General features: G+C 51.0%; 4 protein-coding genes and 1 long non-coding RNA gene across 15 annotated transcripts in view; 2 read left to right on the plus strand and 3 right to left on the minus strand.

Moving 5' to 3' along the window:
• Positions 1-26,433, plus strand: LOC115640753 (zinc finger protein OZF-like). 7 transcript variants are annotated; one of them, XM_030543733.1, is made up of 6 exons: positions 5,599-6,772; positions 8,721-8,807; positions 9,316-9,442; positions 21,094-21,207; positions 21,522-21,574; positions 26,405-26,433. In XM_030543733.1, the coding sequence occupies exons 2-6, from the start codon at positions 8,784-8,786 to the stop codon at positions 26,408-26,410; spliced, it is 324 nt and encodes a 107-aa protein (XP_030399593.1). In that variant the 5' UTR covers positions 5,599-6,772; positions 8,721-8,783; the 3' UTR covers positions 26,411-26,433. The 7 variants fall into 7 exon arrangements, with proteins under 7 accessions (XP_030399591.1, XP_030399593.1, XP_030399592.1 ...); XM_030543732.1 differs by having other exon boundaries at positions 21,519-21,574; positions 26,405-26,429; XM_030543731.1 differs by lacking the exons at positions 5,599-6,772; positions 21,094-21,207; positions 21,522-21,574; positions 26,405-26,433 and adding exons at positions 1-34; positions 10,067-10,180; positions 10,490-12,101.
• Positions 1-26,495, minus strand: part of LOC115640751 (zinc finger protein 436-like) — a 452,700-nt gene that overhangs the window by 124,101 nt on the left and 302,104 nt on the right. The gene's annotated exons all lie outside the window — the stretch shown is intronic.
• The window catches only part of LOC115640827 (zinc finger protein 300-like), a 308,757-nt gene that overhangs the window by 43,108 nt on the left and 239,154 nt on the right, over positions 1-26,495 (minus strand). The window lies entirely within an intron of this gene.
• Positions 1-26,495, minus strand: part of LOC115640730 (zinc finger protein 260-like) — a 341,512-nt gene that overhangs the window by 17,707 nt on the left and 297,310 nt on the right. The window lies entirely within an intron of this gene.
• On the plus strand, positions 18,961-20,390 carry LOC115640937. The gene is made up of 3 exons (XR_003997965.1): positions 18,961-19,011; positions 19,735-19,822; positions 20,351-20,390. It is a non-coding gene; the product is annotated as an uncharacterized LOC115640937 (long non-coding RNA).

Here is a 26,495-nt window from a genome sequence, read left to right on the forward strand (position 1 = left end):
CACCCCCGGGCTGCAGGGGGCGGAGGCTAAAGAGGTGCAGGGGGTAAGGGCAGGCGGGAGGAGCGCGGTGGGGGCAGGAGGCGGGTGCTGGGGATGCGGGGGGCAGGCTGGGATGGGGGCGGGGGCGCACTGAAGGGAAGATGGGACGATGCAGGGGGATCGGGGGGATTATGGGGCTGAGGGGAGCGAGGCTGGGATGGGGGAAGATGTGAGTGGGGGCACTGCGAGGGAAGGGGGTGTGTGGAAAACGGGAGGAGAATGGAGGCAAAAACCCAGCCCCACAGACTCCCACCCTGCTTCCAGTGTGTGCTATTGTCAGACACCCCCGTGGTGGCGGGGTCTGTGTCTCATGAGTTTTGGGATCTGACCAGGGCCCTGGTCTACTTTCTGGGCAGGATTCACATCTCAGCCCCACCGGGGTCGCTGCTGCTTTGGGCAGGCAGGGAGTGTGGATGGGCCAATGGGCTCAGCCCCTGCCTGCCTGTCCCTGGGGGCTGCTGCATGAGTCCAGGGCAGCTCATTCTTCAGGTGATGCCACCAGAGGGCTCCTGCTGTTCCTCAGGGAGAGGAGTTTACAGGGCAGTGGGGGGAAGTCCCCCAAAGTGGCCCCTTTAGTTCTGCTCTTTTTCTACCTTTTGGCTCAGAGATGCTGTTACTGGGAGGGTCTGAAGAGTCTGGGGGAAATCAGGGTGTGACTTGAACTGAAGCCCCTTCTGTAACCTCCCCTCTCACTCCAACAGGCTGAGGAATCACGTCCATGTTTCGGTCCAGATGGGCCCATCTTCCAGGATGCAGGGAAGGGAAATGTCTGTGATGGAGCCACCTTGGGTAGGGGATTTTCAGGGAGCTCCTGGGCGGGAGCCAGAGGGGGCGGGGGAGTAGACAGGCTGTGATAAACCTGCTTATTTTCTGAGTGGGCCCATTGGTGATGGGGAAGGGAGATGAGACATTCCCCCATTTCTCAAACAGGATACAACCCCCTCAGCAGGCCTGGGGACATTTTCAAGGCTGCCAGTGCTGGAGTGGGACCCCACTGGCCAGGGAAGCTGTTGGGATTCCTGTCCCTGTCCCTGTCCCTGGCTCAGAGCTCTGCTTCCCACATCAGCCTGTGGCTGGCAGGCGTGTGGGAAATGAGAAGACCCTGCCCTGCTCCGTGTGCAGGGGGGACAAGGAGCTCCCACCTTCTCCCACCCCCTGAAGCCTCCTGGCTGCTCTGAGCAGGGTGGGGGTGGGATTCTGCTACTCTGGCCCTCCCAGAGCTTCCATTTCTTTATCCTTCCTCCCACGTGACTAGTGGGATTGTGACTGGAGCAGCAGGTAATGACTGGGGCCTTTTGGTGTTTCAGATGCCGGTGAGCTTCGAGGAGGTGGCTGTGTATTTCACCCAGGGGCAGGGGGCTCTGCTGGACCCCACTCAGAGAGCCCTCTACAGGGATGTCATGCTGGAGAACTATGAGACGGTGACCTCGCTGGGTAAGGGATTCCTGTCCCCTCAGATACTAGAAGCCGTGGGGTCTGCATGTCTGAATCTGGTCATGTTCTTCCCATGTCAGTTATATCAGAGGTGAGTGGGTCCCATAATGCACAGCTGCCCTATGAGAGAGACTTGCATCTCCGTGCCCCCTCTAGTGGGACATGGGTGTCAAAACCCAATGGACAAGCTAAACCATCCCCACCTCTCCAGCTTTCAAAGGGGAATAATTCAATATTGTCCTATCTGTGCTCTTTCTCGGCTGCACACACAATCCCTGTTCACCTCCCTCTTTGGGACTAGCGCCAGCCCTGGGGTGGGCTCTGGTCTCTGCAGGTTTAGAAAGAGGCAGGGGTTTAAGTGCAGAGCCGTGTGTGAGTCAGCGAGGCCCCCAGATCATACAGATCCTGCGAATGTCTAGTGAAAGTGTAATAATTCAGCTCACCTACTCAGACAGCTTCCTCTGCGTAAGGAGGCTCAGTGACCATTTTACACTCCTCCTGGATTCCACGTTCCAGCAGAGCACAGGGTCAGGTTCCACTCACAGAATGTCCTTTCTGACAAATACTTCACCAGTGCTCCATGCACCCTGATCTGGTCTGATTTCACCCTCTACGCAGGATTCCCCCTTCCCAAACCTGAGCTGATTGTCCGGCTGGAACGAGGGGAAGAGCCTTGGTTGCCCGATCTCCAGGCCTGGAAGGAAACAAGGCTTCCAAGATGCATCCATACAGGTGAGGAGTGTCAGAGAAACCATCTAGGGAATGAAGGAAAAAGTTGAGAATCCCCAAATATGGTGTGAGTAAGCACCCTCAGTTCTACCTCATCTCAACCAGGACAGGGCTGCAGTCATCAGATATAGCTCACACCATTCCACACAGCCTCTTATTTGCAGGAGTTTGCTTCCCAGCTTTCCTTCCCTGTGAGTGTTTGGGTGGGATGTGGAAGCAGAGTCCAATTGCTCAGTCTTTGTGTTGGGTTTTCCCTCTGTGCTATTCCTCTTTCTCCCCAGAACAATGACTCCGGTCTGGATTGTGTCTCTCCCAGCAGGTGCTGAGCGAGGGAGTGAGAATGAGGAGGGGAATCATCATGAGGAAGTTCCTGGGGATGTGGAACCGCAGGTGACCTTTGTGGAAAGAGCTGAAGGGAATTTTCCCCGGTGCTTGGAGCAGGCAGAATCCTGGGAAAGTTGGCACAGGTCAGAGAGGCTTCTGGGAAACCATCCAGGGAAGAAAGTGGATGAATCTATTAATGGTGGGGGTGGAGAGGAGGATTCCAGAGCACAGCAGAGAAATCCCAAGGAAGAGACAGCCTGCCACTACCTTCAGTGTGGGAAAGGTTTCATTGTGAGCTCACAGCTTGTGACACATCAGACAATCCATACTGGAGAGAAACCCCTTCAATGCTTGGACCATGGGGATAGCTTCAATAAGCTCTCAAATCTTAATAACCACAGGAGAAGCCACTTTGGAGAAAAAGCCCCTCAGTCCCTCGAGTGTGGGAAATGTTTCATATCGAAAACACAAATAATTAGACATCAGTTAAGCCACACAGGAGAGAGACCCCATAAGTGCTTGGACTGTGGGAAAAGTTTCATACAGAGGTCACACCTTGTTAAACATCAGGCAATCCACACAGGAGAAAGACCCCACAAATGCTTGCACTGTGGGAAAAGTTTCATTAGAAAGTCACACCTTGTTCAACATGAGGCAATCCACACAGGAGAAAGACCCCACAAGTGCTTGGAGTGTGGGAAATGTTTCACAGAGAGGTCAAACCTTGTTAAACATCAGGCAATCCACACAGGAGTGAGACCTTACAAGTGCTTGGACTGTGGGAAAAATTTCATACAGAGGTCACACCTAGTTCGTCATCAGGCGTTACACACAGAAGAGAGACCCCACAAGCGCTTGGACATAGGGGAAAGTTTCATAAGAAGGTCACACCTTGTTCCACATCAGACAAGCCACCCAGGAGAGAGACCCCACAAGTGCTTGGACTGTGGGAAAAGTTTCAAAAGAAGGTCTCACCTTGTTCAACATCAGGCAATTCACACAGGAGAGAGACCCCACAAGTGCTTAGACTGTGGGAAAAGTTTCACAGAGAGGTCAAACCTTGTTAAACATCAGGCAATCCACACAGGAGTGAGACCGTACAAGTGCTTGGACTGTGGGAAAAGTTTCGTAAGGAAGTCGAACCTTGTTAAACATCAGGAAATCCACACAGGAGCCAGACCCCATAGGTGCTTGCACTTAGAGGAAAGTTTCATAAAAAGGTCACACCTTGTTCAACATCTGGCAATCCACCCAAGAAAGAGACCCCACAAGTGCTTGGACTGTGGGAAAAGTTTCATAAGAAGGTCACACCTTCTTCAACATCAGGCAATCCACAGAGGAGAGAGACCCCACAAATGCTTGGAGTGTGGGAAATCTTTCACAGAGAGGTCAAACCTTGTTAGACATCTGGCAATCCACACAGGAGAGAGACCCCACAAGTGCTTGGACTGCGGGAAAAGTTTCAGAAGAAGGTCACACCTTGTTTATCATCAGGTAATCCACACATGAGAGACTCCAGAGATGCTTGGACTGCGGGAAAAGTTTCATATGGAGGTCTGACCTAATTAAACACAGAAGAATCCACACAAGGTTTAAACTTATGTGACACATGGCAAGAGAGGATTAAGCAACTTGCATGTAATCGACTCAGATTCAACTTTTAGAGAGAGATTTTAAAAGTGTGTCCACCTTAGATAAGCTAGAGTTTGACATGTAAATGTGTATTTTTGAAGACTTGGAAGAAGATGGCAAGTCATGTCTGAGTAACCTAATTGCTTTCTATGACGAGGTAACTGACTGTGTATGAGGGAAAAGCATTGGATGTGTTGTTCCTTGTCTTTTGGGCTGTACAAGAAAGGACATTGCCAGCAGATTGAGGGACGTGATCATTCCCCTCTATTTAACATTGATGAGGCCTCCTCTGGAGTATTGTGTCCAATTTTGGGCCCTACACTACACGAAGGCGGTGGAAAAATTGGAAAGAGTCCAGCGGAGGGCAACAAAATTGATTAGGGGGCTGGAGCACATGACTTCTGAGGAGAGGCTGAGAGAACGGGGATTGTTTAGTCTACAGAAGAGAAGAAAGACGAGATTTGGTAGCTGCTTTCGACTACCTGAAAGGGGGTTCCAAAGAGGATGGATCTAGACTGTGCTCATTAGTACCAGATGACAGAACAAGGGGTAATGGTCTCAAGTTGAGTGAGGAAAGTTTCGGTTGAGTATTAGGAAAATCTTTTTCACTAGGATGGTGGTGAAGCACTGCAATGGGTTACGCAGGAAGGTGGTGGAATCTCGTTCCTTGGAGGTATTTAAGGTCAGGCTTGACAAATACCTGACTGGGATGATTTAGTTGGTGATTGGTCCTACTTTGAGCAGGGGGTTGGACTAGATGACCTCCTGAGGTCACTTCCAACCCTGATATTCTATGATTCTAAGAGGAGTAACTGTATTAGTCTATGTTTAGCTGTCCAAAGGGTTCCTGTATTCTGTTAAATCTGGGATCAATAATTCAGGGATTATACCCCTCACCCATGCCACCTTCCCAGTTCTATCTCACTGTCATTGAATTTGCTGGGGGCAGGGTCTGAAAGATGGAGGGAATATTTATAGCTGAAATCACCAAAATGTGTTTTACAAGGTTAGTGTCAATGAGATCTGTTCCGCTCTCCTGCTCGGACATTTTCTGTGGGGATCCCGGAGACGGAAAGGAGCAGGTGTTACCATCTTGGCTACCAATCCCCACGGTGACTCTCTACACTAGCAATTCTCAAATTGTGAGCAGAGCCTCCCAATGGAGGGACAGGAATGTGTCAAGGGAGGTGTGATCAGTGTGGGTTGTTTTTTTTTTTTTTTAAAAAGCACTGGCTGTCGTCCCCAGGTGGCAGGGGCTCATGAAGAAGGAACCGGCCCGTCTGGGAAGAGGATATAAATTCTCAAGTATCAGAGGGTAGCCGTGTTAGTCTGGATCTGTAAAAGCAGCAAAGAATCCTGTGGCACCTTATAGACTAACAGACGTTTTGGAACATGAGCTTTCGTGGGTGAATACCCACTTGCATCTGAGGAAGTGGGTATTCACCCACGAAAGCTCATGCTCCAAAACGTCTGTTAGTCTATAAGGTGCCACAGGATTCTTTGCTGCTTTTATAAATTCTCAGGCTCTCAAACCCAGGTGGAGCAGCAGCACAGAAGTAGGGGTGTCACTGGGGTGATAAGTCTGCTGTGAACAGCGTTATTGAGGAATATGACTTTTCACGTGGCCACGCTCACTTCTGTGCTGCTGTTGGAGGGCTTCAGAGCTGGTCGCATCGCCAGCATGTACTCTGCCATTAGAGCTGGGTGGCGATATATGTGCTTGTGAGGGTGGGGGCGTAATGACCAAAGACACAAAGAAGGTGGGGGGGAGGGTGGCTGATGAAACGTATTTGAGAACCACTGGTCTACGGTATTATGGTCACCACGTCTACAAAATGATAAATATTCTCCTGCTGAATATCATAGGCACATTTTAATGGGACAATCAGGGCTGGACTCAACCATTGGTATCAGCTATTTTGGGTCCTGGCTGACATGCCAGCCACCATGTAATATGTTTCCCTTTGGTCTTTTGACAGGCCCACAGAGGTCTGTCACTGCCAAGTCCCTCTCCTAGGAGGGGAGGAGGAAGTCTACAGGTCTGCTGGGCTGTTCAGGCCTAGAGGGAAATATTCCGTTTTAAGGAGAATGAAAGGTATTTGGGAGGTGATGGCCCAGAGCCCTGGCAGGTGACGGCCCGGTGAGGGCTGGACTCAACCATTGGTATCAGCTATTTCTTTTTAGTCATTCACATGGATTTTGGGTCCTGGCTGACATACCAGCCACCATGTGAAACGCTTCCCTGTGGCCTTTTGACAGGCACACACAGATATCTCACTGTCAAGTCCCTCTCCTAGGAGCCAGGAGGGGAGATGAGGGGAGGAGGAAGTCTGCAGGGTGATCTCCCACCTCCATGCAGCCAGGGGCCAATGCTTGCCACTGCCCTTCTGTAGCCTTCAAATGCATGTACTGACCAGGGCCATCCACAAAGTGCACAGCTATGTAGGGCACCAGCAAGTTTGGGGCACCAAAGCCCCTGCCCTTGCTTTGCCCCACCCCACCTCTTCCTTCCTGTGCTCCACCCCAGCTCCGCCCCTGAGGACTCTGCAGCAGGGCCTGGCCTACACTCACCGGTGGCAAGAAGTACAAAGACCCGGCTCCAGCCATCCACCCGGTGAGTGCTGGGTGGTCATTCCTCCCCATCTCCCAAGCCAACCCACCTGTGTATGCATGGGGCTTCCCCCCCATGGATGTCTCCCCCCGCCCCACAGGGGTTCTGTAGTGGCTGAGAATAGCTAGGGATGGCCCTGGTATTGACAAATAAAATGGACAAAATTTTAAAATATTGTGTACAGAATTTTTAATATTTTGGTGTTGAAAGCCCTCGGGAATATGGCATGCTGGACAGTTGCGGGGTGGGGGGCTGTGAAGGGGTGCTGGGCTGTGTGGAGAGTCTGTGCATGGGAGGCCACTGGGCATGGGGGTTGCTGGGCATAAGGGGGGGGACCTGGGAGGACAGCGGTGTGGCAGGCATACGGTGGGCAGAGCAGGGCTGGGGCTGGGAGTGCAGGTGGCAGGGAAGTGCAGGGGTTAAGGTGAAAATAGCACTGTGGAGATGTTGGGGTAAAGGTGAAAAAATGTAGGGGTTAGGGACACAGTGTAGGGGTTAGAGTGCAGAAGGGGGCAAGGATTAGTGGCAAAGGGGGTGCAGAATGGAGATCCTGCAGGGGCTAAGGGAAAAGGCCCTGAGGCCGGACCTGCACCCTGGTGGATACGAGGGTGGGTTTCTGCTTTCACCCTTCCCCTCATCCATCATTTTCCTTCCCCCCCTCTCCCTTACTTCCTCTCTTCCTCCTTTTGGTTCTCTCTCCCACAAGTCCGCTCAGCCAGCCCAGCCAGCTCCAACTTTTGCATCAGTGCTGGGAGGGTGACCAGATGTCCCAATTGTATAGGGACAGTCCCGCTATTTGGGGCATTGTCTTATATAGGTGCCTATTACCCCCCATCCCCATCCCTGTCCTGATTTTCACACCTGCTGTCTGGTCACTGAGTGCTGGTAACATGCGCCCAAGGATGCTGCCCTGGACCCTATTCAGCGCTAGGACCCAGGAGCAGCCGGGAGGCGGCTGTGGGGCAGCGAGCGCTGGGCTCCGGCCCGGCAGCAGGAAGTGACTCGCAGCCGCTGCGGTGACTCTGGCTCCCAGGCTCCTGGCGAGATCCCCGAGCCCCGGCGGCTCGTGCTGGGAGCCCGGAGCCCTGGCTGCAGCCGGGAGAGGGGAATCTCCAGCAGGGCCCTTCCCGCTGCTCCCCAGGAGCCTCTCCCAGGGCAGAGCCCCCAGCCCGGCCCGGCCCCTGCCCCGGGGGGGGCCCGATCGGAGGGAAGGGGAGAGAGACCCGCCCCCCGGGCTGCAGGGGGCGGAGGCTAAAGAGGTGCAGGGGGTGAGGGCAGGCGGGGGGAGCGGGGTGGGGGCAGGAGGCGGGTGCTGGGGCTGCGGGGGGCAGGCTGGGATGGGGGCGGGGGCGCACTGAAGGGAACATGGGGCGATGCAGGGGGATCGGGGGGATTATGGGGCTGAGGGGAGCGAGGCTCGAATGGGGGAAGATGTGAGTGGGGGGCACTGGGAGGAAATGGGGTGTGTGGGGTGGCTGGAGGGGGACAGCCCCCGACCCCGCTCCCAGTGTGTGTTATTGTCAGACACCCCCGTGCTGGCGGGGTCTGTATCTCGCGAGTTTTGGGATCTGCCCAGGGCCCTGGTCTGCTTTCTGGGCAGGATTCACATCTCAGCCCCCCAGGAGTCGCTGCTGCTTTGGGCAGGCAGGGAGTGTGGATGGGCCAATGGCTCCTCCTCTGCCTGCCTGTCCCTGGCGGCTGCTGCAGGAGTCCAGGGCAGCTCATTCTTCAGGTGATGCCACCAGAGGGCTCCTGCTGTTCCTCAGGGAGAGGAGTTTACAGGGCAGTGGGGGGAAATCCCCCAAAGTGGCCCCTTTAGTTCTGCTTTTTTCCTAGCATTTACCTCAGAGATACTGTTACTGGGAGGATCTGAAGTCTGAGGGAAATCAGGCTGTGACATGGACTGAAGCCCCTTCTGTAACCTCCCCCATCGCCCCTCTCGTCCCGACAGGCTGAGGAATCGCGTCCATGTTTCGGTCCAGATAGGCCTGTCTTCCAGGACGCAGGGAAGGAAATGTCTGTGATGGAGCCACCTTGGGTAGGGGATTTTCACACAGCTCCTGCGAGGGCGGGGGCAGGAAGGAGACCTGGTGTGAGAAACCTGCTGATTTTCTGAGTGGGCCCATTGGTGGTGGGGGATGGGAAAGGGGACATTCCCCCATTTCTCAAACAGGATACAACCCCCTTGGACAGGGCTAGGAACATTTTCCAGGCTCCCAGTGCTGAAGTGAGAGCCCACTGGCGAGGGAAGCTCTTGGGATTCCTTTCCCTGTCCCCGGCTCAGAGCTCTGCTTCCCGCATCAGCCGGTGGCTGGCAGGTGTATGGGAAATGAGAAGACCCTGCCCTGCTGCGTGTGCTGCGGGGACAAGGAGGTCCCACCTTCCCCCACCCTCTGGAGCCTCCTGGCTGCTCTGAGCAAGGTGGGGATGGGATTCTGCTGCTCTGGCCCTCCCAGAGCTTCCATTTCCTTATCCTTACTCCCACGTGATTATTGGGATTGTGGCTGGAGCAGCAGGTGCTGAGTGGGGGCCTCTTGGTGTTTCAGATGCCGGTGAGCTTTGAGGAGGTGGCTGTGTATTTCACCCAGGGGCAGGGGTCTTTGCTGGACCCCACTCAGAGAGCCCTCTACAGGGATGTCATGCTGGAGAACTACGAGACGGTGACCTCACTGGGTAAGGGATTTCCGTCCCCTCAGATACTAGAAGTTGTGGGGTCAGTGTGTTTGAATTTGGTCATGTTCTTCCCATGTCAGTTAGATCAGAGTTGAGTGGGTCCCATAATGCACAGCTGCCCTATGAGAAAGACTTGCATCTCCGTGCCCCCTCCAGTGGGACATGGGTGTCAAAACCCAATGGACAAGCTATACCATCCCCACCTCTCCAGCTTTCAAAGGAGAATAATCCGGTATTGTCCTATCTGTGCTGTTTCTCGGCTGCACACACAATCCTTGTTCACCTCCCTCGTTGGGACCAGCTCCAGCCCTCGGGAGGTCTCTGGTCTCTGCAGGTTTAGAAAGAGGCAGGGGTTTAAGTGTAGAGCCGTGTGTGAGCCAACAAGGCCCCCAGAGTGCACAGATCCTACGAATGTCTAGTAAAAGTGTAGTAATAATTCAGCTCACCTCCTCAGACAACTTCATCTGCGCAAGGAGGCTCAGTGATCATTTTACACTCCTCCTGGATTCCATGTTCCTCCAGCAGAGCACAGGGTCAGATTGCACGCACAGAATGTCCTTTCTGACAAATACTTCACCAGTGCTCCATGCACCCTGATCTCGTCTGATTTCAACCTCTGCACAGGATTCCCCCTTCCTAAACCTGAGCTGATTGTCCGGCTGGAAAAAGGGGAAGAGCCGTGGGTGCCTGATCTCCGGACCTGCAAGGAAAGAAGGCTTCCAAGATGCACCCATACAGGTGAGGAGTGTCAGAGAAACCATCTAGGTAATGAAGGAAAAAGTTGAGAATCCCCAAATAGGATGTGAGTAAGCACCCTCAGTTCTTCCTCATTTCAGCCAGGACAGGTCTGCAGTCATCAGATATAGCTCACGCCATTCCACCCAGCCTCTTATCTGCAGGAGTTTGCTTCCCAGCTTTCCTTCCCTGTGAGTGGGTGGGATGTGGAGGAGGAGTCCAATTGCTCAGTCTTTGTATTGGGTTTTCCCTTTGTGCTATTCCTCTTTCTTCCCAGAACAATGACTCCGGTCTGGATTGTGTCTCTCCCAGCAGGTGCTGAGCGAGGGAGTAAGAATGAGGAGGGGAATCATCATGAGGAAGTTCCCAAGGAAGTGGAACCGCATGTGACCTTTGTGGAAAGAGCTGAAGGGAATTTTCCCCGGTGCTTGGAGCAGGCAGAATCCTGGGGAAGTTGGCAGAGGTCAGAGAGGCTTCAGGGAAACGACCTAGGGAAGAAAGTGGATGAATCTATTAATGGTGCGGGAGGAGAGGAGGATCCCAGAGCGCAGCAGACAAATCCCAAGGAAGAGACACCTTGGCACTATCTTCAGTGTGGGAAAGGATTCATTGTGAGCTCACAGCTTGTGACACATCAGAGAATCCATACTGGAGAGAAACCCCTTCAGTGCTTGGACCATGGGGAAAGCTTCAGTAAAGTCTCAGATCTTAATAACCATGGGGGAAGCCACAGTGGAGATAAAACCTCTGAATCCCTCGAGTGCGGGAAATCTTTCATTTCGAAGACACAAATAATAAGACATCAGGCAATCCACGCAGGAGAGAGACTCCACAAGTGCTTGGAGTGTGGGAAAAGTTTCATAAGAAAGTCAAACCTTATTGTACATCAGGCAATCCACACAGGAGAGAGACCCCACAAGTGCTTGGAGTGTGGGAAAAGTTTCATAAGAAAGCCAAACCTTGTTGTACATCAGGCAATCCACACAGGAGAGAGACCCCACAAGTGCTTGGAGTGTGGGAAAAATTTCATACAGAGGTCACACCTAGTTCATCATCAGGCAATCCACACAGGAGAGAGACCCCACAAGTGCTTGGACTGTGGGAAACGTTACATACAAAGGTCAGACCTTGTTAAACATCAGGCAATCCACACAGGAGAGAGACCCCACAAGTGCTTGGAGTGTGGGAAAAGTTTCATAAGAAAGTCAACCCTTGTTGAACATCAGGCATTACACACAAGATCAAAACCCCACAAGTGCTTTGACTGTGGGGAAAGTTTCATACAGAGGTCACATCTAGTTCGTCATCAGGCATTACATGCAGGAGAGAGACCCTACAAGTGCTTTGAGTGTGGGAAAAGTTTCATACAGAGGTCACACCTAGTTCATCATGAGGCATTACACACAGGTGAGAGACCTCACAAGTGCTTGGAGTGTGGAAAAAGTTTCATACAGAGGTCACACTTGGTTCGTCATGAGGCATTACACACAGGAGAGAGACCCCACAAGTGCTTGGAGTGTGGGAAAAGTTTCATAAGAAAGTCAAACCTTGTTGAACATCAGGCAATCCACACAGGATCGAAACCCCACAGGTGCTTCAACTGTGGGAAAAGTTACATACACAGGTCACATCTAGTTCGTCATCAGGCAATCCACACAGGAGAGGCTCCAGATGTGCTTGGACTGCGGGAAAAGTTTCATATGGAGGTCTGACTTCATTAAACATGGAAGAATCCACACAGGATCTAAACTTCTGTGATACATGGCAAGAAAGGATTAAGCAAGTTGCATGTCATTAACTTAGAATCAACTTTTGGAGAGAGATTTTAAAAGTTTGTCCACCTTAGATAAGCTAGAGTTTGAAATGTAAATGTGTATTTCTAAAGACTTGGAAGAAGATGGCAAGTCATGTCAGAAGTCATGGCAAGTAACCTAATTGCCTTCTATGAGGTGATAAGTGGCTCAGTGGATGTGTTATTCCTTGACATTTGCGCTGTATAAGTAGGGGCATTGCCAGCAGATTGGGGGAGGTGATGGTTCCCTTCTATTGAACATTGATGAGGCTTCATCTGGAATATTGTGTCCAGTTTTGGGCCCCACACTACAAAAAGGATGTGGAGAAATTGGGAAGAGTCCAGCGGAGGGCAACAAAAATGATTAGGGGGCTGGAGCACATGACTTCTGAGGAGAGGCTGAGAGAACGGGGATTGTTTAGTCTACAGAAGAGAAGAAAGACGAGATTTGGTAGCTGCTTTCAACTACCTGAAAGGGGGTTCCAAAGAGGATGGATCTAGACTGTGCTCATTAGTACCAGATGACAGAACAAGGAGTAATGATCTCAAGTTGAGTGAGGAAAGTTTCGGTTGAGTATTAGGAAAATCTTTTTCACTGGGAGGATGGTAAAGCACTGCAATGGGTTACTTAGGGAGGTGGTGGAATCTCGTTCCTTGGAGGTATTTAAGGTCAGGCTTGACAAAGCCCTGACTGGGATGATTTAGTTGGGGATTGGTCCTGCTTTGAGCAGGAGGTTGGAGTAGATAACCTTCTGAGGTCCCTTCCAACCCTGATATTCTATGATTCTAAGATGGGTAACTGTATTAGTCTATGTTTAGCTATCTAAAGGGTTCCTGTGTTCTGTTCAATCACTGATCAGTAATTAAGAGATTAAAGTAGTCACCCATGCCGTCTTCTCAGTTCTATCTCAGTGTCATTGAATTCGCTGGGGGCAGGGTCTGAAAGATGGAGGGAATGTGTATAGCTGAAATCACCAAAATGTGTTTGGAAGTTTAGAGTCAATGGGATCTTTTCCGCTCTCCTGCTTGGACATTTTCTCTGGGGATCCCAGAGATGGAAAGGAGCAGGTGTTACCATCTTGGCTACCAATCCCCATGGTGACTCTCTACACTAGCAGTTCTCAAACTGTGGGCAGAGCCTCCCAATGGAGGGACAGGAATGTGTCAAGGGAGGTGTGATCAGTGTGGGTTGTTTTTGTTTTTTGTTTTTTAAAGCACTGGCTGTCGTCCTAAGGTGGCAGGGGCTCATGAAGAAGGAACAGGCCCGTCTGGGAAGAGGGTATAAATTCTCAGGCTCTCAAACCCAGGTGGATCAGCAGCACAGAAGTAGGGGTATCACTAGGGTGATAAGTCTGCTGTGAACAGCAATATTGAGGAATATCACTTTTGACGTGGCCACCCTCACTTCTGTGCTGCTATTGGAGGGCTTCAGAGCTGGTCGCATCGCCAGCAAGTACTCTGCCATTAGAGCTGGGTGGCGATATATGTGCTTGTGAAGGTGGGGAGCATAATGACCAAAGACACAAAGAAGGCAGGGCAGGGAGGGGGGCTGATGAAACGCATTTGAGAACCACTGGCCTACACTATTATGGTCACCACGTTCATAAAATGATAAATTTTCTCCTGCTGAATATGATAGACACATTTTAATGGGACCATCAGCACTGTCCATGGAGCTCGGAGAGTTTGCTGTATGTTTGTTACATGCTGTAAAGCTGGAAAACGCCCACAGATGAGCTCCCCAGAGACAGTGGCACCTGCACACCAGCTAGGTGCTAAGTGGCCAGTAATTGCTCAGCCGGCCCTTCACCAGCTGTGGAGCCGGGAACAAGAGAGTTACAATTCATCGGAAGGACGGCTGGACGCTCACTTAGGCCACAGACTGATTGTCGCCTGCCCCCCGGCTGGGGGGTGAACCTCAAAGAGGAGAGTGGTACAAAAGCACAATGGAGAATTGCCTCCATTTTCACGTCTTCTTTCCCATCTTTCCAGAAGGCAAGAATATGACTTGAAAGGCAACAGGAGCCGTGGAGTGGGGAGGACGGACCAAGGCTGGAAGGAAATCCAGCCTGTGTACTCAGAACTGTGAACTGCCTGCAACAGCGGGTGGGGTGCAAAAACCTCCTTGCTTTACATTTTCCTTAAATTGGTAAAATTTAGGATTTAAAATGCATTTTATAATTTTGTAGTTTTAACCGGTTCTCACCTTTGACATACTTCTCCCTTGTAATCCCTGAAAATACCCTTGCTCCAGTAACTGAAGTGGTTTTAGTGTTTTGTCTGGACCTGTGCGTTTTCATTGACGTGTTTGGGGGATTTGACTGGAGAGAACAAGGCTGTGGGCTAATCTGGCCTCTTTGTGGGGGTGACCCACTAATGACTGAGTTTGTCCAGGCCAGTGACCAGACTGAGCTGTCCAAGATGCACTTTCCCGCGGTGCAAGGCTGGGAGGAGAAAACTGGCTGATGTTGCTGTGTCGTTTGGTAAGTTCCTGAGTGTCTGGCTAGTCACACTCAGAACAGTGCAGCCAGGAGTGACTTTGAAGGCTGGTGGCTGTGTGTGAGCAGAGCGTGGAGGGTTTTGTTGTTCAAACAGGGAAGCAGCAGGGTGGATTTGAGTTAAATAACTAGTCATGAAGACTCCATTTAATCATGGTTTTCTACCTAAAAATATATTCCTGTTGGTTGTTATAACTTTAGTACATATTCTTCACAATGCAGAGATAGATGTAAGATAAATTTTTGGAACATACACACTATACATTTTTAAACGGTGATTTACTTTGAAAACTTTTCAAATGAGTTTTCCAGCTATATCAGACAATGAATGTTTGGTTATTTCATTTCATTTCATTTGGTTACTGTATTGTTTGGTTATTTCATTCGTGCCATGTTGTATTTGGAGGAGAACATCACCAGACAGACATTTAAATAACAGAAATCTGATTTTCTTGATTATTTTTTTTAAAGTAATTGATTTTTATTCACCCTGGGAAGCAGTGTAAAACATGCCCTGGGATGGAGAATTAAGCAGTTCAACAGTCCAGATTGTACCGTGGGGTATGTCTCACACCCACTGTCTCCTGGGACCCACATGGCACCGTTGGGCTTTCATCATCCTGATCCTGAATGGGAAGCTGAGCAGGGCAAAGCAGAGAAGAGGAACCAGCCGACATCCTCAACTGCTTCCACTTCGGTTCTGCCGCCAGCCTTCCCCCCCCATGCGTCTGTTTCCTTCCCAATGGTCAGGGGTGAAAGTATCTGAAAGGACTTAGCGATATGCCGGAGTCCTGAGCAGGGGGAGGGGCCTCAACCGGAATTGGTGGGGTCTTTAAATCCCTGGGCCCTTTACATTCAGATTTAAAGGGCCCGGGACTCCAGCTACCGTAGCAGTGACTGGGAGCCCCACGCTCTTTAAATCATGGCAGGAGCTGCGGCAGCATCCAGGAGCCCCGGGGCTCCAGCAGTGATGTAAACAGCCCAGGGCCCTACTGCAGTAGCAGCAGCCAGAGCCCCTGGCCCTTTAAATCGCTGTCGAAGCCCTGCTGCCTGAGCCCTAGGGTAGCAGCAGCAGCCGGAAACCCCAGGATTTGGGAGGTGATTTAAAGGGTCCAAGGCTCCATAGTACAGGAGGCTGAACCTAAAGATGGGGAACCTGGAGTATAAAAGGGGGTTCTGCAGTGAATAAGAAAACAGGAGAGGAAAAGTGGGTACCTGAGAAACTTTAAAGAGAAGAGATCATTAACCTGTGTCAGTCTATGGCCCATCGAGGAATAGAAATACTCTTTTAAGGTAAAAACAGTTTGGAATATGGCCTAAGGTGCGAGAAGATGTAGAAAATTTGGTTGAAAACTGCGTAAGGTGTGCAGCAGATGGGAATAGACCACCGAATTTGGGACCCTTGTGGCACCAAAGACTTGCAGGGCCATGGAGTAGAATACAGGTTGATTATATTAAGAGCCAAAGAGGGAATGAGTATTTATTAGTGATAATAGATTATTTTTCTGGTTGGGTGGAGGCAATTTCCACCAGGAATCATTCTGCAGAGGCCACCGCCAAGAAGTTGTGGAAAGTCCTGTTTAGTAGCTATGGGACTCCAAAAGTAATTGGTTCAGATGATGGAGCACATTTTATAGGAAAAGAAATTATAAAAATGTTAATAGCTTTAGGAGGAAAGCAACAATTACCTATCCCCTACCATCCTCAATTGTCAGGGACAGTAGAAAGGATGGCTTAGACTATCAAGCAAGCCCTTCGCAAAGTGGTGCAAGTCACTGGCAAAGGTTGGGACAATAAAACACCAGTGGTGTTGGCAGCCATCCGGAGCAATGATGGATTGGATAGTGACTACCAGCCATATCACATTCTCTTTGGAAGGTCTATGAGACTGTGGAACCCTTTATTATATGGAGGAGGAGGAGGAGTCTCTGTTGTCCTGGGTCTTCATCTGCAATCCCATGGAGACAGTCTTGGGCAGGAAGACAGGATCCAAGGGGTGCTATTTCCTCCAATTCTTACACAATTTTAAAGCCGTCACACTGGTGTTATTTCCTTTCTTGCCGATTCTTCATTTTTTTCCAGGGACATGACAAAACTGTTTTTTATAAACATTTCTTTCTGACCAATTCACCCTTCAGTTCTCGCTTTGGTTGCCAAAATGCAAATCATGCACTCATGTCGAAACACACTCCAGCCACACTAGGTCACAAGCCCTATAACGTGTTACATGGGTTATATATGTACATATCCCAATATTGCCTGCATCTCCAAAGGGGGCTCAGTGACCCTATTCCCATCCTCTGGAATTGAATTATCCCTCAGTTTGCTGGCTGAGGGTTCTGGCTCTACCTAGCCCCCCACGCCCCTTCCAGGAGGTCAGAGCTGCATGGAGTCCCTCCCTGTCTATGGTGGGGGCCCTAGAGACCAGCCAAAGCCAGGAGCAAAAGTTTGTAGCATGTGAGTGAGCAGGGCTGGGGGAGTCAGGCCCAGCAGGGGAGTTGAGGAAGTCTGGGAACAGGCTCTGGAGGCTGTGAAGAGGGGTGTCGGAGCCGAGCTTGGTAGAGCCAAGCGTGGGACTTATTGAAGTGAAGGAGGAGGAACTGGGCTGGGAATGGCTGGGGCGAGCCAGACTGGGAAGGGAAAAGAGCAAGGAGGGGTGTCTTTGTCTGACTCAGTGAGCTAGCAGTCATAGATGCTGACGTCGCTAAAACTCGGCGTGGTGTAGACAAGACCTGTCTGCGTCAGGGCAGAAAGAAAAGGCTGGTGCCTGAAGAGAATTCCTGTTCTTACTACGCTGCGCACCCCAAGGACTGCTGGGCTGTTCAGGCCTAGAGGGAAATGTTCCGTTTTAGGGAGAATGAAAGGCCATTTGGGAGGTGATGACCCAGAGCCCTGGCAGGGAAGGGTCCGGTGAGGGCTGGACTCAGCCATTGGTTTCAGCTATTTTGGGTCCTGGCTGACAACCCAGCCACCATGTAAAATGTTTCCCTGTGGCCTTTTGGCATGCACACAGAGGTATGTCTCTGCCAAGTCCCTCTCCTAGGGGGGAGGGGGCAGTCTGCAAGGTGATCTCCCACCTCCATGCAGCCAGGGGCCAATGCTTGCCACTGCCATTCTGGAGCATCCACATGTGTGTACTGACCAGGGCCCAGGGGGCCATCCACAAAGTAGGAAGCTATGTAGGGCACCAGGAAGTTTGGGGCACCAAAGCCGCTGCCCTTGCTTTGCCCCACCCCAGCTCTTCTTGCCTGTGCTCCACCACAGCCCTGCCACTGAGGACTCTGCAACAGGGCCTGGCCTACACTCACCAGTGGCAAGAAGTACAGAGATCTAGCCCCAGACATCACTCCGGTGAGTGCTGGGGGGTGGTTCCTCCCAGTCTCCCAAGCCAATCCCCCTGTGGTGGCCTGGGGCTTCCTCCCCATGGAGATCTGCCCCTCCCCCCCACAGGGGGTTTCTGTAGGGGCCTTTAATAGCTAGGGATGGCCCTAGTATTGACAAATAAAATGGACAAAATTTTAAAATATTGTGTACAGAATTTTTAATTTTTTGGTGTTGAAGCCCTCGGGAATATGGCATGCTGGACAGTTGGGGGCTGAGGGGCTGTGATGGGGTGCTATGCAGTGTGGGGAGTCTGTGGGTGGGAGGCCACTGGGCATGGGAGTTGCTGGGCATAAAGGGGGGACCTGGGCAGGACAGCGGTGTGGCAGGCACACGGGCAGAGCAGGGCTGGGGTTGGGGGCCAAGGTGGTTCGGAAGTGCAGGGGTTAAGGTGAAGGTGGCACTGTGGAGAGGTTGGGGTGAAGGTGAAAAAAGGTAGGGGTTAGGGACACAGTGTAGGAGTTAAGGTGCAGAAGGGGAGAAAGATTAGTGGCAAAGGGGGTGCAGAATGAAGAGCCTGCAGGGGCCAAGGGAAAAGGCCCTGAGGCCGGCCCTGCACCCTGGGTGGATACGAGGGTGGGTTTCTGCTGTCACCCTTCTCCTCATCCATCATTCCCCCCACTCCCCCTTACTTTTTCCTTTTGTTTCTCTCTCCCACAAGTCTGGCTCAGCCAGCTCCAACTTTTGCACCACTGCTGCTGGGTGACCAGATGTCCCAATTGTATAGGGAAAGTCCCGCTATTTGGGGCTTTGTCTTATATAGGTGACTATTACCCGCCACCTCGTCCTGATTTTTCACACTTGCTGTCTGGTGACCCGGTGCTGGTAACATGCGCCCAGAGATGCTGCAGCGCGACCCCTGCAGCGCTAGGACCCAGGAGCAGCCGGGAGGCGGCTCCGGGGCAGCGAGCGCTGGGCTCCGGCCCGGCAGCAGGAAGTGACTCGCAGCCGCTGCGGTGACTCTGGCTCCCAGGCTCCTGGCGAGATCCCCGAGCCCCGGCGGCTGGTGCTGGGAGCCCGGAGCCCTGGCTGCAGCCGGGAGAGGGGAATCTCCAGCAGGGCCCTTCCCGCTGCTCCCCAGGAGCCTCTCCCAGGGCAGAGCCCCCAGCCCGGCCCGGCCCCTGCCCCTGCCCCTGCCCCGGGGGGCCCCGCTCGGAGGGAAGGTGAGAGAGACCCGCCCCCCCCCCGTCACTCCCGGGCTGCGGGGGCGGAGGCTAAAGAGGTGCAGGGGTGGCGGCAGGAGACGGGTGCTGGGGCTGCGGGGGGCAGGCTGGGATGGGGGCGGGGGCGCACTGAAGGGAAGATGGGGCGTTGCGGGCGGATCTTGGGGATTGTGGGGCTGAGGGGAGCGAGGCTGGAATGGGGGAAGATGTGAGTGGGGGGCACTGCGAGGGAAGGGGGGATGTGGGGAGGCGGGAGGAGAACAGAGGCAGAAACCCAGCCCCCCACTTCTGCTCCCAGCGTGTTTTTATTGTCAGACACCCCCGTGTTGGCGGGGTCTCTGTCCCATGAGTTTTGGGGTATGCCCAGGGCCCTGGTCTGATTTCTGGGCAGGATTCACATCTCAGCCCCCCGGGAATCACTGCTGCTTTGGGCAGGCAGGGAGTGTGGATGGGTCAATGGGCTCTGCCTCTGCCTGCCTGTCCCTGGGAGCTGCTGCAGGAGTCCAGGGCAGCTCATTCTTCAGGTGATGCCACCGGAGGGCTCTTGTTGTTCCTCAGGGAGAGGAGTTTACAGGGCAGTGGGGGGAAATACCCCAAAGTGGCCCCTTTAGTTCTGCTTTTTTTCTAGCATTTGGCTCAGAGATGCTGTTACTGGGAGGGTCTGAAGAGTCTGGGGAGAATCGGGGTGTGACCCTTCTGTAACCTCCCCTCTCACCCCGACAGGCTGAGGAATCACGTCCATTTTTTGGTCCAGATGGGCCCATCTTCCAGAACGCAGGGAAGGGAAATGTCTGTGATGGAGCCAGCTGCGGTAGGGGATTTTCTCAGAGCTCTTGAGGGAGTAGGGGCAGGAAAGAGACCAGGTGTGATAAACCTGCTGATTTTCTGAGTGGGCCCATTGGTGATGGGGGATGGGAGACGGGACATTTCCTCATTTCTCAAACAGGATACAACTCCCTTGGACAGGGCTGGGAACATTTTCCAGGCTCCCAGTGCTGGAGTGAGACCCCACTGGCCAGAGACTGCTGTGAAATATGCAGTGAAGCTCTTTGGATTCCTTTCCCTGTCCCTGGCTCAGAGCTCTGCTTCCCGCATCAGCCTGTGGCTGGCAGGTGTGTGGGAAATGAGAAGACCCTGCCCTGCTCCATGTACTGGGGGGGACAAGGAGCTCTCACCTTCTCCCACCCCCGAAGCCTCCTGGCTGCTCTGAGCAGGGTGGGGGTGGGATTCTGCAACTCTGGCCCTCCCCGAGCTTCCATTTCTTTATCCTTCCTCTCACGTGACTAGTGGGATTGTGGCTGGAGCAGCAGGTAATGACTGGGTCCTTTTGGTGTTTCAGATGCCGGTGACTTTCGAGGAGGTGGCTGTGTATTTCACCCAGGGGCAGGGGGCTCTGCTGGACCCCGCTCAGAGAGCCCTCTACAGGGACGTCATGCAGGAGAACTACGAGATGGTGACCTCGCTGGGTAAGGGATTCCTGTCCCCTCAGATACTAGAAGCCGTGGGGTCTGCTTTTCTATATCTGGTCATGTTCTTCCCATGTCAGTTAGATCAGAGGTGAGTGGGTCCCATAATGCACAGCTGCCGTATGAGAGAGACTTGCATCTCCGTGCCCCCTCCAGTGGGACATGGGTGTCAAAAGCCAATGGACAAGCTAAACCATCCCCACCCCTCCAGCTTTCAAAGTGGCATAAATCTGTCATTGTCATGTCTGTGTTGTTTCTTGGCTGCACACACAATCCCTGTTCACCTCCCTCGTTGGGACTAGCTCCAGCCCTGGGGAGGGCTTTGGTCTCTGCAGGTTTAGAAAGAGGCAGGGGTTTAAGTCCAGAGCCGTGTGTGAGTCAGCAAGGCCCCCAGAGTGCACAGATCCTGAGAACGCCTAGTGAAGGTGTAGTATAACAATTCAGCTCACCTCCTCAGACAACTTCCTCTGCGCAAGAAGGCTCAGTGACCATTTTACACTCCTCCTGGATTCCATGTTCCTCCAGCAGAGCACAGGGACAGGTTCCACTCACAGTATGCCCTTTCTGACAAATACTCCGTGCACTCTGATCTGGTCTGATTTCACCCTCTGCGCAGGATTCCCCCTTCCCAAACCTGAGCTGATTGTGCGGCTGGAACGAGGAGAAGAGCTTTGGTTGCCCGATCTCCAGGGCTGCAAGGAAAGAAGGCTTCCGAGATGCAACCATACAGGTGAGGACTGACACAGAAATCATCCAGGGAATGAAGGAAAAAGTTGACAATCCCCAAATATGGTGTGAGTAAGAACCCTCAGTTCTTCCTCATTTCAGCCAGGACAGGGCTGCAGTCATCAGATATAGCTTACGCCATTCCACCCAGTCTCTTATCTGCAGAAGTTTTCTTCCCAGCTTTCCTTCCTTGTGAGTGTTTGGGTGGGATGTGGAGGAGGAGTCCAATTGCTCAGTCTATGTTGGGTTTTCCCTTTGTGCTATTCCTTTTTCTCCCCATCACAATGATTCCTGTCTGGATTGTGTCTCTCCCAGCAGGTTCTGAGCGAGGGAGTGACAATGAGGAAGTTCCCCAGGAAGTGGAACCGCAGGTGACCTTTGTGGAAAGAGCTGAAGGGAATTTTCCCTGGTGCTTGGAGCAGGCAAAATCCTGGGGAAGTTGGCACAGGTCAGAGAGGCTTCTGGGAAACCATCCAGGGAAGAAAGTGGATGAATCTAGTAATGGTGGGGGAGGAGACAAGGATCCCAGAGTGCAGCAGACAACTGTCAAGGAAGAGGCACCCTGGCACTACCTTCAGTATGGGAAAGGATTCATTGTGAGCTCACAGCTTGTGACACATCAGAAAATCCATACTGAAGAGAAACCCCTTCTATGCTTGGACCATGGGGAAAGCTTCCATAAGCTCTCAGGTCTTAAAAACCACGGGAGAAGCCACAGTGGAGAAAAACCCTCTGAATCCCTCGAGTGCCGGAAATCTTTCATTTCGAAGACACAGATAATTAGACATCAGGCAATCCACACAGGGGAGAAACCCCACCAGTGCTTGAAGTGTGGGAAAAGTTTCATAAGAAAGTCAGACCTTGTTAAACATCAGGCAATCCACACAGGAGAGAGACCCCACACGTGCTTGGAGTGTGGGAAAAGTTTCATAAGAAAGTCAAACCTTGTTGAACATCAGGCAATCCACACAGGAGAGAGACCCCACCAGTGCTTGGAGTGTGGGAAAAGTTTCATAAGAAAGTCAGACCTTGTTAAACATCAGGCAGTCCACACAGGAGAGAGACCCCACAAGTGCTTGGAGTGTGGGAAAAATTTCATTCAGAAGTCACACCTAGTTCATCATCAGGCAATCCACACAGCGGAGAGACCCCACAAGTGCTTGGACTGTGGGAAAGGTTACATACAAAGGTCAGATCTTGTTAGACATCAGGCAATCCACACAGGAGAGAGACCCCACAAGTGCTTGGAGTGTGGGAAAAATTTCATACAGAGGTCACACCTAGTTCATCATCAGGCAATCCACACAGGGGACAGACCCCACAAGTGCTTGGAGTGTGGGAAAAGTTTCATAATAAAGTCAACACTTGTTGAACATCAGGCATTACACAGAAGATTGAAACCCCACAGATGCTTCGACTGTGGGGAAAGTTTCATACAGAGGTCACATCTAGTTCGCCATCAGGCATTACATGCAGGAGATAGACCCCACAAGTGCTTGGAGTGTGGGAAAAGTTTCATACAGAGGTCACACCTAGTTCATCATGAGGCATTACACACAGGAGAGAGACCTCACAAGTGTTTGGAGTGTGGGAAAAATTTCATACAGAGGTCACACCTAGTTCGTCATGAGGCATTACATACAGGAGAGAGACCACACAAGTGCTTGGAGTGTGGGAAAAGTTTCATAAGAAAGTCAAACCTTGTTGAACATCAGGCAATCCACACAGGATCGAAACCGCACAGGTGCTTCGATTGTGGGAAAAGTTTCATACACAGGTCACATCTAGTTCGTCATCAGGCAATCCACACAAGAGAGACTCCAGAGGCGCTTGTACTGCGGGAATAGTTTCATATGGAGGTTTCACTTGATTAAATATGGAAGAATCCACACAGGATCTAAACTTCTGTGACACATAGCAAGAAAGAATTAAGCAAGTTGCATGTTATTAACTTAGATTCAACATTTAGAGAGAGATTATAAAAGTTTGTCCACCTTAGATAAGCTAGAGTTTGACATGTAAATGTATATTTCTAAAGACTTGGAAGAAGATGGCAAGTCATATCTGAGTAAACTAGTTGCTTTCTATGAGGCGATAAGTGGCTCAGTGGTTGTGTTATTCCTTGACATTTGCGCTGTATAAGTAGGGGCATTGCCAGCAGATTGGGGGAGGTGATGGTTCCCTTCTATTGAACATTGGTGAGGCCTCATCTGGAATATTGTGTCCAGTTTTGGGCCCCACACTACAAAAAGGATGTGGAAAAATTGGAAAGAGGCCAGCGGAGGGCAACAAAAATGATTAGGGGGCTGGAGCACATGACTTATGAGGAGAGGCTGATAAAACGGAGATTGTTTAGTCTACAGAAGAGAAGAAAGACGAGATTTGGTAGCTGCTTTCAACTACCTGAAAGGGGGTTCCAAAGAGGATGGATCTAGACTGTGCTCATTAGTACCAGATGACAGAACAAGGAGTAATGGTCTCAAGCTGAGTGAGGAAAGTTTCGGTTGAGTATTAGGAAAATCTTTTTCACTGGGAGGATGGTAAAGCACTGCAATGGGTTACTTAGGGAGGTGGTGGAATCTCGTTCTTTGGAGGTTTTTGAGGTCAGGCTTGACAAAGCCCTGACTGGGATGATTTAGTTGGGGATTGGTCCTGCTTTGAGCGGGGGTTGGAGTAGATGACCTCCTTAGGTCCCTTCCAACCCTGATATTCTATGATCCCAAGATGGGTAACTGTATTAGTCTATGTTTAGCTCTGCAAAGGGTTCCTGTGTTCTGTTAAATCAGGGATCAGTAATTCAGAGATTATATCCCTCACCCATGCCGCCTTCCCAGTTCTATCTCAGTGTCATTGAATTCGCTGGGGGCAGGGTCTGAAAGATGGAGGGAATATTTATAGCTGAAATCACCAAAATGTGTTTTACAAGGTTAATGTCAATGAGATCTGTTCCGCTCTCCTGCTCGGACATTTTCTCTGGGGATCCCGGAGATGGAAAGGAGCAGATGTTACCATCTTGGCTACCAATCCCCACGGTGACTCTCTACACTAGCAATTCTCAAATTGTGGGCAAAGCCTCCCAATGGAGGGACAGGAATTTGTCAAGGGAGGTGTGATCAGTGTGGGTTGTTTGTTTGTTTTAAAAAAAGCACTGGCTGTCATCCCCAAGTGGCTGGGGCTGATGAAGAAGGAACAGGCCCATGTGGGAGGTGGGGATAAATGCTCAGGCTCTCAAACCCAGGTGGAGCAGCAGCACAGAAGTAGGGGTGTCACTGGGGTGATAAGTCTGCTGTGGACAGCGATATTGAGGAATATCACTTTTCATGTGGCCACCCTCACTTCTGTGCTGGTATTGGAGGGCTTCAGAGCTGGTCACATCGCCAGCATGTACTCTTCCATTAGAGCTGGGTGGCGATAAATGTACTTTTGAGGGTGGGGAGCGTAATGACTAAAGACACAAAGAAGGTGAGGCAGCGATGATGAAACTCGTTTGAGAACCACTGGCCTACACTGTTATGGTCACCATGTTCATAAAATGATAAATCTTCTCCTGCTGAATATGATAGACATCTTTTAATGTGTCTATCAGCACTGTCCATGGAGCTCGGAGAGTTTGCTGTATGTTTGTTATATGCTGTAAAGCTGAAAAACGCCCACAGATGACGTCCCCACAGACAGTGGCACCTGCACACCAGCTAGCTGCTAAGTGGCCAGTAATTGCTCAGCCGGCCCTTCACCAGCTGTGGAGCCGGGAACAAGAGAGTTACAATTCACCGGAAGGACGGCTGGATGCTCACTTAGGTCACAGACTGATTGTCACCTGCCCCCAGGCTGGGGAATGAACCTCAAAGAGGAGAGTGGTACAAAAGCACGGGAGAGAATTGCCTCTATTTTCACCTCTCCTCTCCCATCTTTTCAGAAGGCAAGAATAAGAGTTGAAAGGCAACAGGAGCCATGGAGTGGGGAGGACGGACCAAGGCTGGAAGGAAATCCAACCTGTGTACTCAGAACTGTGAAATGCCTGCAAGAGCGGGTGGAGTTCAAAAACCTCCTTGCTTCACCTTTTCCTTAAATTGGTAAAATTTAGGATTTAAAATGCATTTTAGAACTTTATAGTTTTAACCAGTTCTGACCTTTGACATCCTTCTCCCTTGTAATCCCTGAGAACCCCCTTGCTCCAGTTAGTAAAGTGGTTTTAGTGTTTTGTCTGGACCTGTGTATTTTCATTGAAGTGTTTGGGGGATTTGGCTGGAGAGAACAAGGCTGTGGCCTAACCCAGCCCCTCTGTGGGGGTGACCCACTAATGACTGAGATTATCCATCCCAGTAACCAGACTGAGCTGTCCAAGATGCACTTTCCTGCGGTGCAAGGTGGGAGAGAAAACTGGCTGATGTTGCTGTGTCGATTGGGAAGTTCCTGAGTGTGTAGCTAGTCGCACTCAGTTCAGTGCAGCCAGGAGTGACTTTGAAGGCTGGTGGCTGTGTGTGAGCAGAGCGTGGAGGGGTTTGTTGTTCACCCAGGGAAGCAGCAGGGTGGATTTGATTTAAATCATTAGTCTGGAAGACTCGATTTAATCATGGTTTTCTACCTAAAAATATATTCTTCTTAGTTGTTATAACCTTAGTATATATTCTTTACAACGCAGAGGTAGATGGAGATTCCATTTTTGTTAGGTACACACTATACATTTTTAAACCGTGATTTATTTTGAAAACTTTTCAGATGAGTTTTACAGCTGTATCAGACAATGATTGTTTGGTCATTTCATTTCATTTCATTTGGTTATTTCATTGTTTGGTTATTTCATTCATGCCATCCTGTGTTAGGAGGAGAACATCACCAGACAGACATATAAATAACGGAAGTCTGATTTTCTTGATTATTTTTTTAAAGTCATTGATTTTTATTCACCCTGGGTTAAAACATGCCCTGGGATGGAGAATTAGGCAGTTCAACTGTCCAGATTGTACCCTGGGGTATGTCTCTTTTTGTGGCTGGGTGGAGGCAATTTCCACCAGGAATCATTCTGCAGAGACCACTGCCAAGAAGTTGTGGAAAGTCCTGTTTAGTAGATACGTGACTCCAAAAGTAATTGGTTCATATGATGGGGCACATTTCATAGGAAAAGTAATTATAAAAATGTTAAAAGTTTTAGGACTGTCTAACCAGATAGTTAAGGTTTAATGTCTCTTTTACCTGTAAAGGGTTAACAAGCTCAGTGAACCTGGCTGACACCTGACCAAAGAACCAATCAGGAGAGAAGATACTTTCAAATCTTGGTGGAGGGAAGTCTTT

Source organism: Gopherus evgoodei, unplaced genomic scaffold, assembly GCF_007399415.2.
Source record: "Gopherus evgoodei ecotype Sinaloan lineage unplaced genomic scaffold, rGopEvg1_v1.p scaffold_32_arrow_ctg1, whole genome shotgun sequence".
Classification (NCBI taxonomy): domain Eukaryota; kingdom Metazoa; phylum Chordata; order Testudines; family Testudinidae; genus Gopherus; species Gopherus evgoodei.

What these genes read in the sequence shown, in the direction of transcription:
- LOC115640753 (XM_030543727.1), top strand. Translation starts at nt 9,092, where the DNA reads ATGGGAAATGAGAAGACCCTGCCCTGCTGCGTGTGCTGCGGGGACAAG. An exon ending in CGAGACGGTGACCTCACTGG is followed by an intron (nt 9,443 to 10,066) that starts GTAAGGGATTTC and finishes ACCTCTGCACAG; the next exon opens with GATTCCCCCTTCCTAAACCT. An exon ending in TCCAAGATGCACCCATACAG is followed by an intron (nt 10,181 to 10,489) that starts GTGAGGAGTGTC and finishes TGTCTCTCCCAG; the next exon opens with CAGGTGCTGAGCGAGGGAGT.